The sequence below is a fragment of the Pagrus major genome, chromosome 2 (assembly GCF_040436345.1).
Source record: "Pagrus major chromosome 2, Pma_NU_1.0".
Taxonomy (NCBI): domain Eukaryota; kingdom Metazoa; phylum Chordata; class Actinopteri; order Spariformes; family Sparidae; genus Pagrus; species Pagrus major.
In genome coordinates, this window is record NC_133216.1 from 11,000,453 (window position 1) to 11,020,608 (window position 20,156).

The window sequence follows — 20,156 nt, forward strand, 5'->3', positions numbered from 1 at the left end:
CTTACTATCGGTCTATATTATGGTGATATAATCTAAACATACAGTATGTTGCTGCTTCCAGCCGCAAACCTCTAGACTCAGTTTATCGCTCTGCCCTCAGACTTATTACTGGGGATCCTTTAGACGCTCACCACCATTTTCTGTATTACAAAGTTGGCTGGTCCTCTCTGGTTTAAAGATGTTTTGATAAACGCTTGTATCTTTTCATCTATAAATCCCTTATCCCTTATTTGGACTTTCACCACTCATATAACATCTATGCTGCACTGGACCACAGGACCCTATCAAAGCAGCTCTGCTAAGAAGCATCTTATGCTTCAAGTCCTACGGGTTTGTTCTGATTTTGGTTATTTATGCACTGAATACACAGAATTATCTACAAAACATTTCCAAGTTGAACACTCTGACTATTTCTGAACAATTCAAGATGATTATCACGGAACACTTAACCTCAGTATGCAAATGTTTTCACTTAGTATTGTTCTTTTGAAATGTTTCAACTCTGCATATTTGTGTGTGTCTCGACATCATTGCAAATGAGGGAAGCCTCAATGTTTGAATTGAATTGAAAATAATTGTACACTGTAATGCTGCATTGTAAGTACTTTTGCTTTTATATTTTACCTACATTTTTCCTTGATTTACTGTGCATACTTTTCCCGGACGTTCACTTGTAACAGAGTATTTCTACATGTACATTGCTACTTCTACTTCTCCCAAAGACCTTGAAACTTCTTCCACCCCTGACATCATTAAACACGAAGCAGCGTTGTTCATCTTTATTATTATTCCTGCCGTTCCCTTAATTCAAAGTGTGATCTTCAAATAGGCCAGCTTCCTCTCTGAGTGCGAACCTCTGCAAAAACCCCTCACAGTAAATCTAAAATAGGCAAGTGGCCGTTGTAAATCGGAGGGCAGACCATTGTCCTATTTATTCTATTAATTGTGACAGCTAACAGATGGAATACAATCAGAGGCTATTTTGGCGTGGTTGTGGAGGCAATTTGTGCATAAAGTGGATTGACTGGAACAACACCATATCTAATAATTCTATTATGCATCAAATGGTGCTTGTGATTAATGAGGCTATTTTAGTGAAGAATTCTGTGGATGTACAGTAATCAGGATTGTGTGCAGAAAAGAGGACGCGTGGCTGTGAGACTGAAAGAATAGGAAACAATCACTTCACATGGAAAAATCACTCGTATGTCATTCATGTGAAACAAGATCGTTTGCCTGCTGATTATTTAAGTGGTCTGACATATATAGGGAGCTTTAAATAGCATGATTAGTTGAGAAGACTGTCTGATGTAAAGAAAGTCTGTGAGGTAGAACATGAGGTAGAGCTGAAATGATCATTCTCCAGTTTCAGTTTCTTAAATGTGAAACATTTCAGTTTTTTCTTCTTCTGTTGTGGTAAATTTGGCATGCTCGGACAAAACAAGAAGTACAAATATGTCAGCATAAGTCTCTGATATATTAATTGATTGGTTAATTTAGAAAGTAGTCAGCAGATTACTGCAGTAAATTTTTGATATTTCATCACCAAGACTGCACGCCAGTTATCAAACTAGATATTGGGTGAACACATTAATCACAGGTACTGTATGTCCTCCAAATCCTCCTATGTTATTTCCTTTGTATGTAAGAACGCTTGTCATCAATTAGCATATTAAGGGCTGCACTTTTGAGAAGCAGTCGTTTGTTGTTTTAACTTCCAAAGCTTCGTTTCTACAAAAAACTAAAAACAAACATATTTACCCGTATTGCTGTAATTTGTAACTTTAGCAGGTGCTTTTGAGGGTTGTTTATGTCTGAGGAGAGGTATTCAATTTAAAAAGAACAGGTAGCAGGTAAAGGGTAACAATCAATCACCTACGCGTTCAATCAACACAAGTGACGTGCAAGACTAAAGTTACGCAACACCAATATACTCCTAATGTTCTCTATCTTGTTTAGAGAACAATCTCATACAATTAAAGTTTATGGTGCTGCAATAGTTTGTGCTTCTCAATTCTTTCTCATTGAAAGTTTTAAATGGGATGTAATTGAGAAGACTGTCTTCACATGCGGACGTAATTATAATATGCAAATGCTCCTCCTGTTTACGACCATACCCCCGTTCCCCTTGATGAGATGCGACCAGAAATCCCCGGGGCCGTGCAGCCTCGGTTTAGGCGTCCACACTGGTGGAGTCAGAGCTGACTCCAATGAACTCGGCCTGTCAATAATTATGCCGGCATTCTGACAAGAGTCGCACAAGGGCAGCCAGCAGTTCACCGCCTGCGCCGACTAATTGGCGTTTACGGTTTCCCGACAAAGTCATGTCCAGAAAATATCCTTACAGAGCACCGGCTCCGGGCAGATGTTTTCCTGAGGAGAGGATGAATCTGACATTGTTTGCATTCAGACACTGTTGTCAATGTCACATTCAAAATATGCTTGAGATTCAACTAACTTGTGCTGTAACTGTAATCCAAGGCTATCACTGATGATGGCAAGTGATCGAAATGAATATCAAACAGTTAGCTACTCTAGGTATAGTCTTAGTCTTTAGATGGAAAAGCTTATTAGTTTTAGTCACATTTTTGTCATTTTTGTCCTTCATAGTTGATGAAAAGTCTTTACATTGTATTCATCTTTTAGTCCAAAATGTTTTCTCTCTCGCGACTCATTCAATCAGGCCAATAAGCCTTTTGCATCAGCAGCTTCAGACACTGTACATATTTCCTTTCAAACATGCCAGACATTTATCAGGCTGTTGTGTAGGTTGTACTTACAAATACCACCATTAAAATCACACTATTGCTGAAACAATTAGTCAGTTAATATGCCTACCTGGCCTTAGAGCTGAGAAATCCTACACAAATATCTTCCATTCAAAATGTTACTGCAATGTCCTTGGACCATTGTTGCATGTCCCTTCTACGTCTCTCTCTACTTTACTGTCATTACATTTCACCCCTCACTACTGTCCACCTTTTGCATAAAGGCAAAAATGCCAAAAATACTTGAATATAACTTCTAATATCTAATAAAACTAAACAAAAGACCCAAATGATGAAAAAACGCTCGCTTGATTTATAATTTGGTCTATAAAAAGTAGAAACATCATCAAAAATTCCTACAAAAAGTTCCTAAAACCAAAGATGACATCTTTTAATTGCATATTTTGTCAAACCAACATCTAAAGCCCAAAAATCTTCAGTTTACTATGAAACTGCATATTCATTTTGTTTATCAACTGATCATAAACTCATATGAATCCAGATTTTGATGACCAGTGGTGGTTCGGTGGATAGCTGCCCTCTGAAAGGACGCCATCGACAGCACATTATGATGTCAAGATTACATGAAGTGGGCCATATATCATTATGAGTGAATATAAGATGGCAGGTAATAGCACAGTTTAATGATGGTAGTTAACACTCATATACATTATTCTCACAGAGGAAAATTATTTAAGACACAGGGGTTTGTGTGTGTTTGCCTCTTGTGACAGTGCTGTGATTTATGAGACCTTCTCTTGAATAGCTGTTGAATTTTTAAAGCCTGTACTTCTTCCTGGTTACTTAATTATGAGAATATCCTGGTGAATTCATGGATGCCCCAATTAAAATTTCCGACTCAACACAGGTGTAACTGAGAGGGTGGAAAGCAAACTGTTTTTCTTTCGGCTGTTTTTTCTAGTTTATAAAAGATGGACTCCTAAATTCATGGATTTTTCTTGACTTTGTCTTCGAAGTTGCGAAGCTGCTTTATCATCCTCGCAGCTGCTTCTCCTGTTTAATGTGTAAACTGGATGCTGTGTGTTGAGGGTGCAGGAGCAGAAAAGGTGTTGTACAGTCAAAAATAGAAGGAGGTGTGTATGTGCGAGACAGCATCCTTCAGCTTTTATTTGATTCTTCCTGCATTGTTTATGATGCTCTCGAAGCTCTTCGTTAAAGCAGCTTTATTTAGGAAATTGCAGTCGTACTCCTTCTTGTGCCTTCTTTTAACAGAGCTCCATCGTGAATTTGTAAAACATAAGAGCATTTTTAAGAGTGGTTCCTTTTGTTCACGTTTTCTGTTAGTATAGTTGAGAGTACAAACACACAAACTTGTACTCGTATCTCATCTGACCTTGAAAACTAAGTTAATTCATTCCTCTGTTTCCTCCTCCTGGGCTCTTCCTGTTTGTCTGTCTTTGTTCAGCATGTTTGTCTGTATGTTAATGTGGAGATACATGTGTGTGTGCAGATATGCAGTCGTGTTTCTGTATTTATTCTCCTGTGCGTGTGTGTGTGTGTGGGTGGCCATGTGTTGTAATGTGCTCACGTGTACATGCCTTGTGCACAGTTGTGCTTGTATGTTAATATGATGATTATGAGTATTGTGTCTTTGGTTAGGTGAAGGATAGAATTTAATATGTGTGTGTGTTCAAGACCGGGATCAGAGTGATCCAGGCAATTCTTTGTGATGGATTGGGATCAGTTAAAGCAGATCAATTTCAGATCTTCTGTCTGTTTGGATAGATGCCAAGAAAAAAACTGTAATTAAGCTTTGTTGCAAGTAGGGATGATCCTAACTTTCTTTCTGATTTTCATGATGTTTTAATGGAAGTTTAAACACTTAAGAAAAGAGTCAAAATGCATCAAAATGTAATCTATAAGGATAAACAGTGTTTGAAAAATGATTGCATATATTATAAGCGCCACTTGAAACCATAAATCACATTATTTAATGACTAAATCATATTTTTAAATGCTTCTGAAATGTGTGTTAATGAATAACAATTATTGAAAACTATATTTAACATGACAGAAATTCATGCATTATTATTAAAGTAACATTTTCATTGGATCAATGCAATCCCGTTATGATATGAAAAAATTGCCTAACATGGCTAAGTGTGCTGGGCTCCAAGGGAACACAGCCAGCGTTTGGACCAGTGAAGTCCGAACACTGTGGTCAGTTTGATGACAGGGAATCCAGTACTGAGGTGGTTTACCGAGTTAAGTTGCTGTTGACAGTTTTTGTGTCATCCTGCTGACAAACCAATCAAAAAAACAGACATGGGTGAAAACATGACCTCCTTGGTGGAGGTAGTACGTTTAACCAACTAGTATTTGTTGTGCCGACTAGCGAGCGTAGCAACATTTAATTGACTAATCGACTAATAGTGGCGTCCTGTTTTTCCTGCTGCAACTGATGATTATTTTCACTAGTGATAATCAATCGACTATTTGTTTCCCAATTAAACTGTAAAATAAAAAAATAATGCTTTTCACAATTTCCCTGTGAAGCTGGAACGAAAAATCAGCATTTTATCGATAACTGACATGAACAATTAATTGATTATCACTCTTGTTGATGATTATATCATTGAGTAGGACAATTGGCCAATTGTTTCAGCTCTACTTGCCATCACATTTTTGTTTTGTTTTGTTTTTTTTACCCAGTTTCTTCGAGTGTTAGAGGCAAGAAGAGAATTACCTCACAGCCAGATGTTAAGCAGAAAGATAAACAATTCAGTTGAGGTCTGAACGGGCACCATGGGACAGAGAACCTCGACACAGCTCCACCCTCAAACCGAGGCGATTCAAAAAGTTTCATGCAAAAATCATAGTACAAAAAGCTTATTGGATGGGGAAGCAGGCAAGGGTCAAATCTAGAGGAGGAAGTCGGATCAGGCAAAGAAATCCAACAGGGAACTGGCAAGAATCGGAAATCCAATAAACAAGCCCAGGAAAGCAAAGCAAATATCCAAAAACACTAAAGATGCGGTCGAATGGTCTTTTTTGCTTAGGAAGGTTCCTTACTTAGTATCCAAATGGCAGCCATGATGAGATCTGTTCAAATGATCTTAATGCTAAGGAAATGTGCTTCAATGACCGTCCTCTACGAAAGAAATGGAGATCATTTTTTCCCACATATCTTTGTGGCAGTAACATTTAAAACGATGCACCATCCGGCCAAACAAACAGCCAACTTGTCACATCTACAACCTGCATCAGCCGTTACAACTTCCAAGCACGAGCAAGTCACCATTTCAGCGTGTTCAGTCATGTGGCGGTTTCTTAAGCTATTATATGAAGAGGCTTATAATCAGATCATAATCAGAAAGAAAAGCGATGAGACGTTTCTCAAGGAGACAACTTAGAATCAGAATCAATGAACATAACAGCGCTATCTCCGAAATGAGCTGTCATTCTCTTTCAGATTTGGCATTCTGTGGCATTGGCATGATGCTTCCTAATAGTCTCGGTGGAAACGTGAATCAAATTTCACTCCAATGTGAATGCAGATATATCTTTTATCTTGAAATGCCAAACCCTAAAGGCTTAAAAGAAGAATTAGTCATGCACCTGAATTAATAGAGTGAGTCATTTACTGCCTCTCTGTACCAGTTGGACCCATTTCCAGTGTGCATTCATTATGTGCTGCATTTATATCAGTATGTGTATGAGACTATGTCAATGCTTTCGAGTGTTATTGTTGTGTGGTTGTATGATGTGACCTGCTGGTAATTGGCTTCATGTTGTGTTCAATCAAGCCCTTGATGGCTGACCTGGTGCACCTGTAGAGTAACCTATATATAGGGTACCCCAGCATGCATACCTCATTCTGCACTGTGGAAAGTCCAACATAGGCTGAAATGAGGGGTGTGCGATGTGAACAATGGAGAGAAACCCACTATCAGCGGCCCACAGAAAACAAATACTGCTGCCAACAATGTAACTGAGCATGCTGGGTTTGCCTGATTGGGCAATTTAAATAAGAAAATAATAAACGGGACATGGAAAAGTAAACTTTGAGCAGCAATAAACATATTTTCTTTTTCTCTCTAACATGTCACAAACAACAACAACCCTTGACTTGCGGCAACTCTGAGGAGACACTACTTTTTGTGCCGTCGGCAATGATGGCACCGTCTGTGGGCCCAACCCTGACTGAAACATTTGCCTTTTGCCTCTTTTTGTCTCCATGCACTTTTGCTCATTTCGTCACTATCTGTACAGCCATTTGAAATCAAGACTGTTATCTGAATCATTTTTGCTCTCTGTGTGCAGGTCCTCCCTTGCTGTATTGCATACAGCCTGGATGAAACACACGGAGCAAAGTATGTAGGATGCGCTTTTAGTAATCCGTCTTTGAATGCACTTTTTTTTTTTTTACCATGGCAGACCCATGTCAGTGATATCCACCATCACATAATAGAGTTGTGAATAGCGTAGCCTAGTGTTTGTGCAGTTGGATTCTCTTAGCACAGTGGTTTTCTTTTCCTAAATCCTTATATATTCTTCTTCACAGCTTCACCTCATGATGTTTTTCATCGAGGAAAAGTGGGTAGGAAAGGACATAGGAAGTTACTATTCAACTATACACGATCTAATACTGCCACGTGTGCTCTAGTTATCCTTTGTGACACGTGAAGCATTGTGGATGGGTGTATTTTAACCTAACGAAGTATTGTTGTTGCCTAAGAAAACAGGAAAGATGCTACGCGAACAGAATACTAATATATTCCAACTGGGATACAAACCCTAGTCTCCTGGGTGAGAGTCCTGCACTCAACTCACCAAACCACAACATGCCTTGCCTGAAATGTGGACTTGTTAGAAATGATGGTCCTGGACCAACATTAATTATGATGTCCTAGGAACGATATCAGATAGACTATTCGACTGCCCACCATGACTAAACACTAGGAAGGGGCTGGAACATGTGGCACACGGCACACAGACAAAGAGGGGGACACAATATGTTGAGGGAAAGCTAACGAGGGACAGGTGAAACTAATCGGGCCGTAGCAGGCAATCACACAGGCGGGGAAACACACAAGGACAGGAGGTGAATTAACTGAAACCAGAGGAGAGGGGGGTGAATGGCAAAATAGGGAACAGTGGATGAATAACATGAAACGAGGAAAAACAGAGGGCGATATCACAATATGTCTGCACAAGAGGATTGATTAAACCTAAATATGGCCAGTACGAGCAGCACTGCTCACACTATACCTCAAAATGCACAGTAATCAATGAGTAGTATCACTGCAAGCTGAAGGGAGCTCTCATCTAAAGTCAGTATCTGTCCTCAGTATGTGACTGACTTCACCGACAGCAACCACCCTCCCTCTTTCCCCCGACTGCTGCTGCCATGGAAAAGGCAGCTTGTTATCTCCCACAACCTCCAGCGTTAAATTAACTTTTTTTTTTTTTTTTATTCACGCTTGTTTTCCTACCCACTCAAATACACCTCTAATACAGATGAGAGTCATCAAGCATTAGTGTCCACAGGGAGAGCTGTTAGCTGTCAAATACAGCTGAAATTTCCTTACTTATTCCTGTATGCATTTTAAGCTGTATTATGGAAGCAAAATCTAATCGTATTTATACATAAATACACGAGGGAATTTACTTTGATTCCCCCAATCAACTCTGACTAGATTAGTCAATAAAAAATGTGACGTGCTTCACTTAAATCATTGGCTGAAATTTTAACCAACTATCCATATCTTTCATGGCTCCTCAGATCTCATATTCAGAGAGTTTCTGCAAGTCTTCAGGGTTTTTTAAGACTCACAGTAATTCAGCCTTTTGTAGCCAATGGCAATAAATGTCAAAACGAAGCAGAGTGGATTCTGGGCTGTGGGATGGATACACATTTAGAAATCTTAAACTTAGTGTTGAATGTCAGGTTCATTCCTAGAGGGCACGGGGGGCCCAAATCTTCAAATTATAACAAATTGTAATGCCAATGCCAGTATATTCAGAAGTAAAAGTGGGTAGACTTAAATTGGAGTTTACAAATAAAGTAGTAACTTACTACAGTACTGCCCTGTAAGACCAGTTTGTGAAGCTTCTCAAGGAGTACACAGATGTTTCACAGCTCCAGATGTTCATAGGCGTGTTTGCATGCATAAATGTAAACGTTTATGTATCATAGGTATAATTGCTCACATGGGTGTATGTAAATGTGCAATTTAATTTCTGGATATGTCAGATTGTGATTACATTTTTTCCACCGGAGAGATCACATGTGGTCAGAGGTGCTTTTGAGGAGTTTTTAAGGAAATTCATTCCTCAAAAATTGAGTAGTATGGGGGGAATTTTGTAAACGCAACTCGTGGTAACTTTCTTTTGTTTTTCTTGTTCATGTGTTTGTCTTTGCTCCGAGGACGTTCATGATAAATCATTAATGGATAAATCGGCAATCGGAATTTGACCGATTAACAATACGCACAAATATGTTAAAAAAAAGTATCTTGTTACAAATTACAAATAGTTATTTATTAAATCTATCAAAACAAAATACAAAATAGTTAATGAAAAAAGTAATCTGTAACTTAAAACCTACAAAAAGACGTTCTACACAAACTGATATTATAACACTTTAGCCATTAAGTAGCCTCTATAACAGGAATGCATTGCACTTTTTCAGTTCCATATGATACTGATAGATTGTCACAATTTACCGATACCAATACTGATCATTTCTCAAAATGTGATTTGAGACTTGACTCTAATTTGTCCACAAAATTAAACAGATGCAGATTCGTTGTTCTGGAAATGTGTGCAAATCAGTGCATAATTAGATGGCACCTCGTTTGCATAATTAAACATAAAATTTCAGAAAAATTACTAGAAAAAATTATCATCTTATGCAGTCAACTAGGGAAGTTGCATGGTGATATGTATTTGTTAAAAACATATATATATATACTCTATTCACCTGTTGTGTCTGGCCTTTAAATGACATTGGGGTGATGATGTTTGGGGATTAAGGGAAGACAGACAGACACAGGGAAAGCCGCCTCCACCACTTCCTTGGCAGTGGTGATAACTAATAACGGTGTGATCTCTTCCTGGACGTGCTCTGCCTTTTTGAAAAGGCTCTTAGAACATCTTTTGTCAGACAGCAGTTGGTGCAGGAGACTTGCATCTTTTTGTAATGACTGTGCCGCTGTGCAGTACACGTTTGGTTCCCATGTCTCGTAGGTTTCAGCTCAATATGTCAGGGCTGTTTGGAGCACTAAAAACTGTTGGAAGTGATGCGGCCACCCATGTTTTGTAATTTTATTTTATTATTGATATTCTTTTAAAAGAATCAATACCACATGAGTAGCTTGTGAGTATCGATCACACAGGAGCGGCCCGCCCATCCGTACTGAGTACGGGTTGGATTTTGTTGGGGCCAGTTGTTGAATAGCTCCGCAACTAAAATGTTGTGTTTTTATATGTTGAAATCTAGTTTATCATTGTTTGCTTTGTCTGTAGCCTACTCTGATTTTGCAACAAGCATAGATCAAGTCTAAAACAGTTTTTTATTGGAAAAACCTCCAACGTATTTTTAATACAGTTTATTATTAATGATAATCAATTGTTAAGGCAGACGACTATCAATTAAAGAAATTGCTTGAAATATACAACCCTATTTTGTTCTTGTTTTGTAGATTTCATAATACCTTATCTAGATTGAATGGCCTTGTGTTGTATCACTTTACCGTTGTTGGAAATAAAAAATACTGAAGATGGAGCGTGACCACAAGCGATTCTTAGTTAGAAATGCATGTGCAAAGATAATCCGTCTAAATAATCCCCTCTGAAACGTTGTGATCCTGCATGACTGGACACAAAACAAACCTCCACTTCACCTTGTGTTCCCTCCTGTTGTCTGCATATCGATCGGGTGGCCACCGCTAATATGAAGCAATAAAACAGAAATAGAAATGTGAGGCGGAGCTGCCCTTTTACTTTTAATTTCACTCGGCCATTCCTGCATCTGTTCACGTCCCTCAACACCTCCTCAGCATCTATTAAGACTGAAGCTTTTTGGGGGGCTCAGCATCATCTTAATGCAATTCAAAGACCTACATTCTACACCAGAGTTGCCGTGGCAACAAAGTCCCCCCCCCCCCTCCTCCTCCCGACACTTTCCACCCCGCCTTCCCCGAGATGCTGAAAGATCAATAGAGTATCCTCGACGGTGTGGCAGGAAATGCTCTGGCACAGATGGTCCTCTGAGAAACCATGAGCTTTGTGGCCTACTTAGCATGTGAGAACTAACACAATCGGGCAAGGTCACTATTATACTGAAATCTAACAAAGGGCAACAATATTAAATTAAATCTGAAACCACAGCAGTGTTGAAAGTCTCTAACCGTTCTGTTATAGGAGCCTTTTTAACAGGAAGTGTGATCTGCTCTGCCGTAGCCTACTTTAGTAACTTTCCCAGCCTCTTTAAAAAAAGAAATCTGGGGAATTAATTTAGACAAGGCAGGCGCGCTGTGCTGCCAACAATAAAGGAGTGTTGCTAAATAAATAAATTCTCTCAGGGGGGTTTGGAAATTTTCCCACACAGCGTACCACCTAGTGTGTTTTTTGCTCATGGAAATAGTTTTGTTGTGCATGTTCTTTGTTGAATAAATTGCACAGGAGATACGTTTTTCAATTTCAAACAGCTGAGGTGTTTCTATTTCAGACGCGGAGGCTATAGCTCAGCCTGTAGAGTCAGAACAAGAAGTGTAGCAGGCGAAGGTCTGTGTCTTTCTTATACACAGTCAAATAGTCTGAAATGTAGTGTATGTGTAATACACATACAAGTGATACAACCGTCAGTGTTGAGTTAATTTCATCAACAACCTTTGAGAAACTCTCCCACTGGTTTAACTTGTGCTTCAAGCTGTTCCACTTCCCTCAGAAAATGACATCAGACAAACCCAGATTTTAATGAGAGCTCTGATTGGACAGCAGTATTTCATAGTTAACGAGGTGCCCTGTTGTCTGTCAGATAGTAGCCGGCCAGCCAGCCAACCTGCCAGCCAGCCAGCCAGCAGCTTGTGCGAGTGTGTGTGCAAGGGAGCACAAAAGGAAAAGCAACTGGGAATTTTTTTATTGCTGGCTGGAAAATGCAGCACAGGTTGATGTGAAATGACAGCGGTGCACTCGCGATTCCTCACCACTCCTGCTATCTTGGACATGCTGCAACAACTCTTATCAGACCCAAGTTTGTTTTGTTGAAAACATGGGTGAAAACAGAGGCTCTGTGCAATATGAATGAGGCACAGCTTGAGTGATAGAGGAAGAGAGCTTGGCTTGTACTCTATTTCTAAAATATTCCAGACATTTTTAAATCAAACGTAATTTAGGGCCATTGCTGCTCTGAGAACTAGGTGCTTTTGGGGACAAAATTAGTGGTGTTAAAGATGTCAGCACCACCTCAACATGGTGCGACACAGATAAAGAGGCACTAAAATTAGTCGTGACAAATTGGATGAAAAACAGACACAATTTGTGTTGAACATCCACAGCCAGCTTTTTCTGTCTGAGTGAAAATAATTATGCTAGACCTCTAAAACAGAGACACGCCGTTGATTGACACATTGGATCCGTCTGGGATCAAAAGTGTCACCCAGTGGGGTTGGATGAGGTGGTTAAGTCATTTTTAAAAAATAGACAAGAAAAGTCAGTTGTCATCTCTGTACTTTATCGGCGTTAACAGGCTCTCTCATCAACAGTGAAGCTTAGGGCATTAGCAATCAAGACGGATGCCAAAGAGGGGAACAACACTGACAATGTAGCATCAGCACATCACCGTTTGCACTCCGCTGAGGTTTCTTATGGTTATTACAGCAAAGGATCACTTTTTATTCCTGTCACCACAGGCGTGTTCTCTCCAAGACTGAAATCAATACCTCTAAATGGGAATCAGAGAATCCGAACATCCTCAAAGCCTCCACGGGATGGACTCGAAAAATAAGCAGCATTTTCACCTTTTACTTTTTGTTGCCGTGATTTACATGACAGATTTCTGTCTAATTTTGCAGTATATCTCCGATGAAAAGGGAGAGCAGAGAGCAAGAAAAGGTCATGAAACTCCTTGAGCACTGTTGACAAGTGCCCTTTTCTACCTTTAATTTTCCATCCTGAAGTGGAATTTCAGGGCAAGAAAAACACACAAGGCTTGTTATATGATGGAAACGTACATGGCGTGCGGTTACCTAATATAGGAAAACTGTCTGGTGATCAAACGAGAAATTATATGGTTCAGTGCTGATGCAGCCTGGTGGCACAAAAACATTCTGTTATTTCCATTAAAAGGCTACAGAGATATGGGCTTCTGACTGTGTTGGCGCAGCCTTTCATCATCCAAGGTGCCATTATTTCAGAAAAGCTCCATTTCATTTTGTGATTGATACCTTGCTGGCAGTCTCAGCAATCTTGGTCAGACTCTGGATTTTTGCAGCAGGCTCTCATAAAGGCTATGATTCTATTTATTAATTCAAACATCTATATTTTTGACTCTCTCCTTTCCTTTTGTCTGTGTTATGTACAGGACCTGGAAACTGATCAACAATGGAGCGGCTGGTTGTGTGCGTGCTGCTCTGTGCAGCCCTGGTGAAGGGATACAGCTGCCCCGGCCGCTGCATCTGCCAGCACCTCTCCCCCACTCTGACTCTGCTCTGCGCTAAGACTGGTCTGCTGTTCGTGCCCCCCACCATCGACCGCAAGACCGTCGAGCTGCGACTCACCGACAACTTCATCACCATCATCCGCAGGAAAGACTTTTTCAACATGACCAGTTTGGTCCACCTCACCTTGTCCCGTAACACCATCAGCCAGATCGTCCCCCACGCCTTTTTCGGCCTGCGATCCCTGCGGGCGCTCCACATGGACGGAAACCGCCTCAGCGTGATAAAGGACGACCACTTTAAAGGCCTCATCAACCTGCGGCACCTCATCCTCGGAAACAACCAGATCCACCAGGTGGCCGCCACCTCCTTTGATGAGTTTGTTTCCACCATCGAGGACTTGGATCTTTCCAACAACAACCTGCGCACCCTTCCCTGGGAAGCCATAGCCAGAATGACCAACATTAACACGCTCACGCTGGACCACAACCTGATTGACCACATCGGAGCAGGGACTTTTACACTGCTCACCAAGCTGGTCCGCCTGGACATGACCTCCAACAGGCTGCAGAAGCTGCCGCCAGACAGCCTGTTCCAGCACGCACAGGTGCTGTCTGACACCAAGGGCTTCAGCTCCTCCACCCTGGCTGTGAGCTTTGGTGGGAACCCTCTCCACTGTAACTGTGAGCTGCTTTGGCTGCGCAGGCTGACCAGAGAGGATGATCTGGAGACCTGCGCCTCACCCGAGCACCTCATGGACAAGTATTTCTGGTCCATCCAAGAGGAGGAGTTTATCTGTGAGCCTCCACTGATCACCAAACATCTTTCCACCAAGCCCTTTGTGATGGAGGGGCAGGGTGTGACTCTTAAATGCAAAGCTGTGGGTGATCCAGACCCAGATATTCACTGGCGATCACCAGACGGCAAGCTGGTGCACAATAACTCCCGCACCATCCTGTATGATAATGGCACCCTTGATATTCTCATCACCACGCTGAAGGACAGCGGGGCATTTAATTGTGTGGCGTCCAATGCCGCAGGCATCGCCACAGCTGCTGTTGAGATCAACATGATCCCCTTGCCCTTGTTTGTTAACAACACAGGCCACATGCGTGAGGACCCGGGCCTCTCAGACATCACCACCTCCTCCAAATCTGGCAACGACACCAAGGGCTACGACAAGCAGGACAGGAGGGTGATGGTCACTGAGCTGACCTCCTCCTCCGCTGTGATCCGTTGGCCATCTGAGCGCCATATCCCCGGCATCAGAATGTACCAGATTCAGTACAACAGCTCGGCAGATGATACTTTGGTGTACAGGTAAGCCATGGTGGATGTGGAGGGGGTGGCTGGATGGAGGGAGGGAGGGTGGTAGAGTAGGGACACGAGGAAAGGTGAGACATCTGGAGTTACCATCTGCTGAATGACACGGCGGTACAGAATGGCAGATTGACAGATCCCAAAGATGCAACATGATTAAGTATGTCCAAAAATAAGCAGAACCCCTATTGTGCAATCTGGGGATCAACTGAGAAAGAATATTTCCCATTAATTAATGCTATTAAATGTACAGTACACTTTAGATATTTACAGATTCAGTAAACAATTACCGACCTCTGATATTTTTTTTCCTCCAGTTTTGTAATCAATTGAACCGACTGTGATATCCAGCTCTCTTAAGGCCTTTTCAGCATCATTAAAACACAATATGACAATAAACAATATGATGAGGACGAACTACTTCACTGCATGTAACCGTTTGTATCATTAGTGTCTGGATTAATTGGTTGAAACACAGTGTGTGATTAGATGCGGTTGTCTAATGATAGGCTTGGTTGCAGTGGTGGAAGATTATTTACTTACTGTAGGTAAACTCGCAACAATACACTATAAAACATACTGCAAGGAAAGTCCTGTATTCAAGCAATATATCAAGGTGGAGCTAGTTTTAACTACTTCATTTACAGTTTGGTAGTTTAATCCAGTGGTTCCCAACCTGAGGGTCAGACCCCATTCAATGGGTCACTAAATAAATCCCAGGGGTTATGAGACGATTAATGGGAGAGAAAAAAACAAAACAAAACAAAGTTCTGCCACACAAGTTTGTATCGATTTTTCTCAGACTTTTCTCTAGTCTCTGTTTCATTTGTGACATTGTGATAATTTGACCTTTCTGGGCTTCAAACATGATTTAAATCAAACTATCTGAAAACTTTAGAGGGCAAATCTTTCTTTGTTGGTGCTGCTCTGAACTCAAAGACATCTGAAACTAAACAACAAACTTTTGTACAAGCCAAAAAGGTTAGAAAACAATTTTTAAAGCAACATTTTGTAAAAAACTTTTTTAACCATAAACTAACAGCTTCAAACTCATTCTGATGGTACAGTTTCATAGTGTAACAGGGTGAATGGTGTCTCTCTGTTGTTTCTGCTAACTTCAGTGAGAGGGTCGGATCACAGCGTTACATACATGTTTACTTCAACATACAAGTTTTCAACACATAACATTGTTATGACGTAATGAGTCTTGGTTGTAGTTAGCACCTACATTACATCTGACAAATTGTTACAGACCTGGGGTTTGTATTTATGACAGTGGTGTTGCACTCAGAAACTCTATTAGGGCTCTATTAGTAACCACAGCTGTCAGATTAAAAAGTACATTGCCCCCTCAAATGTAAGTCAAAGAATAAAGAGTAAAATAAAATTGAACTAAGTAAATAAAAGTACATCAAAATGTAAGTAAAGAAAAATATCCAAAATGATAAATATTTAATGTTGCAGTAAAGGTGGAGCATAATATGTCATTTATATAATATTATTAGCATGTATATAATCAGATAAAAATACTTGTTTTGTATATAAAATAGCTAGTGAAAGTATGAAGGACAATGAAAATCAAATCTACACCTGTACTGCAATTAAAAAACAGCTCATGGTTATGCAAAAAGAGCTCATTCTGTTTTTTAAATAGTCGGGAAAAACATTTACAAACCTTATTAAAATACTGTTTTAGATATGAAATTAAGTTTGATGTGTTCCTCCTGCACATGAACTGAATGTGGTGAACCGAGAAGTCTTATGTATTCACCGAGCGAGTTAATAATAGTGGTCGTCTTCCTTTCCCTTTTTTTTTTTTTTTTAGGTTTTATCAGATATAATGAGTCGCTCTCCTGTATAATTTTCTCATCCGGTTTAGGCGTGGAGCTGAGTGTTGTTTTGTCTTTAGGTGGTACATTATTACCTACAAATGATAACCATCAGAGCCTCCCTTTGGGGAAAAACGAACAAGCTTCTAATTATATTAACGCCAATGTTGACCTGAAGACAATGCCTTTCTCCGTTGCATTTAGACTCGTGTAATCTTGCAGTTGCCAGCAAAATGTGACCTTAGGTATTCACACATCAAAACTGCCTCCACATCATGCGTCACTTGTCCTGCAGCCCGCAGCTGTTGTGGCATATTCTTTAGACGTGAGCCTCCTCTGCCTTGTTTATCACCTTGCGGTTTACCCTTGCTGTCATTTCATACGCAAACCCAGTGGAGCAACTTCTCACTGCTATTTTATAATGTAACATATTCTCTCATAAGTCAACTTTAATGAAGTGTTGTGCTTTTTATGTTTGTCTACCAGAATGAGCAATATTTAATGCTGGAGCTGCGTTGGCCCTGTTGTCTTTTTGTTGTGTGGAACTGACACCTTTGTGAGATTTAATACACCTTATGCAAATCAGTAAATGTGGGTGTTGTAATTCCGATGATTAATCGTCCACATCTTCACCACCGCACATGTTTCATGTTTCTTCTCTCTGCAGAATGATCCCATCTACCAGCAAGAACTTCTTAATCAATGATCTGGCCGCAGGCCGGGAGTATGACCTTTGTGTGCTGGCGGTTTACGACGACGGCATCACATCATTAACGGCCACACGTGTGGTCGGCTGTGTGCAGTTCCACACGGCCAGTGAGGTCAGCCAGTGCCGCTTCATGCACAGCCAGTTCCTGGGAGGCACTATGATTATCATTATTGGTGGTATAATTGTTGCTTCAGTGCTGGTTTTCATTATCATCCTGATGATCCGGTACAAGGCCTACAGCAGCCCAGAGGACAGCAAGACCAAGGTCAGCTCCAGCATGCACTCTCAGACCAATGGCAGCCAGCAGCGTCTCCAGCGCTCCGCCTCCAAGCAGCCGTCCGACGAGGGACAGCGCGAGGCTCAGGCTCCTAAAGAGTGCATGGCGCTGGTGCTGAGGGTGGACAACGAGAAGAAGGACGATCCAGCATCCACCACCGCAATCCTGGAGGTGGAGCTGCCTCCTCTGAGTGCAGACAAGATGAAGAGGAGGACCAGCCTGGATGCACAGCGCTCTGGCCCACCATCTGAGGACACGCAGACGGACAGTAGCTTGACGGGCTCCACCATGTCCCTGTGTCTCATAGGCCCCAACGCTGGCACCAAGGAGGCTCCCAGGCTCAAGGACAAGAAAAGTGCCCTGGCCAACATGGGATTGCTCCCTAATGAGCTGGCACGAACTAGGCACAGATTCTCTTTTGACGGAGGGGATTACTCCATTTTTCAGAGCCACAGTTACCCGCGCAGAGCGAGGACGAGGTGGCACAAGTCCACCAACCAGCTCAACATGGAGTCCTCGCCCCTCGCCAACAGGAGAGTTACGTTCAGCAGCACTGAGTGGATGCTTGAGAGCACAGTCTGAGGAAGGGGGAAAAAAAAAAAAAACGGCTCAGCCACACACAAACATACACATGTAAAAACACAAATATGTCTACATGCCATATGACACACTCTTTCTCTTGCGCACAGCAAATGATAAACACAAGCACATTTACTTACTCATGCAAACTTTCTGTGAGTTGCTGGAGAAGAACACAGTCTCCAATCATCCTGCCTCCGCGTCATACTCCCAGAGAGGTTTGTCGGCCATGTCCTTTCTTTATGCAGCAGTGCCTTATTCTGAAAAATGTACGAATGGAGGATGCTGCTCACTGTAGTCATAAACCTTCCTCTCTATCATTGCCTCTCACCTTGAGAATGGGAGGCACCTCTTTGGATTTTTAATTTTCCTCCTTTTTTTCTGTGACATGCCAAGGGGGAGTGTGGCGTTTGGATGTGACTGTTTTAATTGTTTAAAAAAGAAAAACCTAAAAAAAAAAACAATAAAAAAATAAACTTCATCATTAACTGTAAAGTGAAACAGCCAGGTATCCTGTTATGTCAATCATGTTTTTGGGTTCTTTAAAAAAAAAAAAAAAAAAAACTTTTGCACAGAAGACACGAGATACAAGGACAAGTATCACCACCAGTCTATACAATAATAATAATGAAAAAGAAGAACAGGATTTTACACACGCCGATTTCTAATGTTAGCATAGAGAGGATGGACCTGGAAACCAAGCGCGGATTCCTCTTTGATGGTCGGACTGTATGATGTTAAATAGGTATTGTTCCAGATGTGACTGTATATTAATCGGTACTGTATCTGGCTGGTCTAGATAAAAAGACAACAAACAAAAAAGACATATATAAGTATATTAAAAACATTGGTGTATGTGTACTAACTATGTAAGTAAGTAAGTCATATGTCACATGACTTTTTACAAAGCATTTGGGTGTTGGCTGCAAGTTTTTACATTAAAAACCTGTGTCATCACACCTCTCCCTATTTAGTATGTCAAAGTTTGGACCATTTATCCCCTCACGAAGGGTATTAAATTTTTTGTGTGGGTTAACTGTATCCGTTTTCTTCTTCTTGTGCTTCTTTAGGAGCAGCCCTATGCATCCACTGCAGGGAGGGACACACAAATTGGAGATGATAAATATTTGATTCCTGAGTGCTATTTATAAGGCTTCTGTGAAAGCGGCATGACGGAAGGCGCACAGAGCGGAGTGGGGGTGTGGGACGGCGAGGGACGCGATAACTGGACATGATGCTGAATTCAAATGCAGCCAGCTGTTACTAACAAGGGTGTAAGATCTGAGGCTCCCACTAGGGGGAGACAAGTTTTAAAGTTCACAATGAGGATGTTTAATGACCTTTTATTAGCAGAGAGCCTGTGTAGCATCCTGCTTTTAAGGTGCAGCTTCATCTCAAGAACACTTAAACCATACTTACTGAGCTCTTATAAGCGTCTCTGTATGCAGATAGTTTATAAATGATTTACAACACATTGTAATGTAGTTGTAAGCAGAGATGAGGACATTTTTAAGTGTTTATTAATGTGTTTGGCCACATTTATAATGTATACCTAACTGAATGATTAATAACTCAATATTACAGAGCTGTAATCATATTTAATGATATATAATTACAAACAGTGGAACAAGCACTCAGATCTTGTACTTAAGAAGAAGTAGCCAAACCATAGTGTAAAAATACTGCACTTAAATATTTACTTGAGTAAAAGTACAGAAGTATTCGCATCAAAATACACTTAAAGTGCCAAAAGTAAAAGTACTCATTATATAGAATGACATATTTGAGGATAATGTACATTATATTACTGGATTATGATTATTGATGCATTAATATGTTCATATGTTGAAGCTGGTTAGGATTGTTTAACTAATTAATGTAGATTTTTAGTTTATCTTTTTGATTATATTTCATATTTTCAAACTAATTATTCCCAATAACTAAAGTTGTCACTTAAATGTAGCGGAGTTAAAATATTTGCCTCTGAATTGTAGTGGAGCAGAAGTATAAAGTAGCAGAAAATAGTTCACGAGCCGCTACAACAAGCCT

General features: G+C 40.7%; 1 protein-coding gene across 1 annotated transcript in view; it reads left to right on the plus strand.

The window, feature by feature from the left end:
• lrfn1 (leucine rich repeat and fibronectin type III domain containing 1) overlaps positions 1 to 19,148 on the plus strand; it is a 97,840-nt gene extending 78,692 nt beyond the window's left edge. The window contains exons 4-5 of the mRNA XM_073486621.1: positions 13,318 to 14,713; positions 17,210 to 19,148. Coding sequence (XP_073342722.1) covers positions 13,338 to 14,713; positions 17,210 to 18,110 — 2,277 coding nt within the window. The 5' untranslated portion in view covers positions 13,318 to 13,337 and the 3' untranslated portion in view covers positions 18,111 to 19,148. The remainder of the gene's footprint in view (positions 1 to 13,317; positions 14,714 to 17,209) is intronic.
• Positions 19,149 to 20,156: the final 1,008 nt, after the last annotated feature.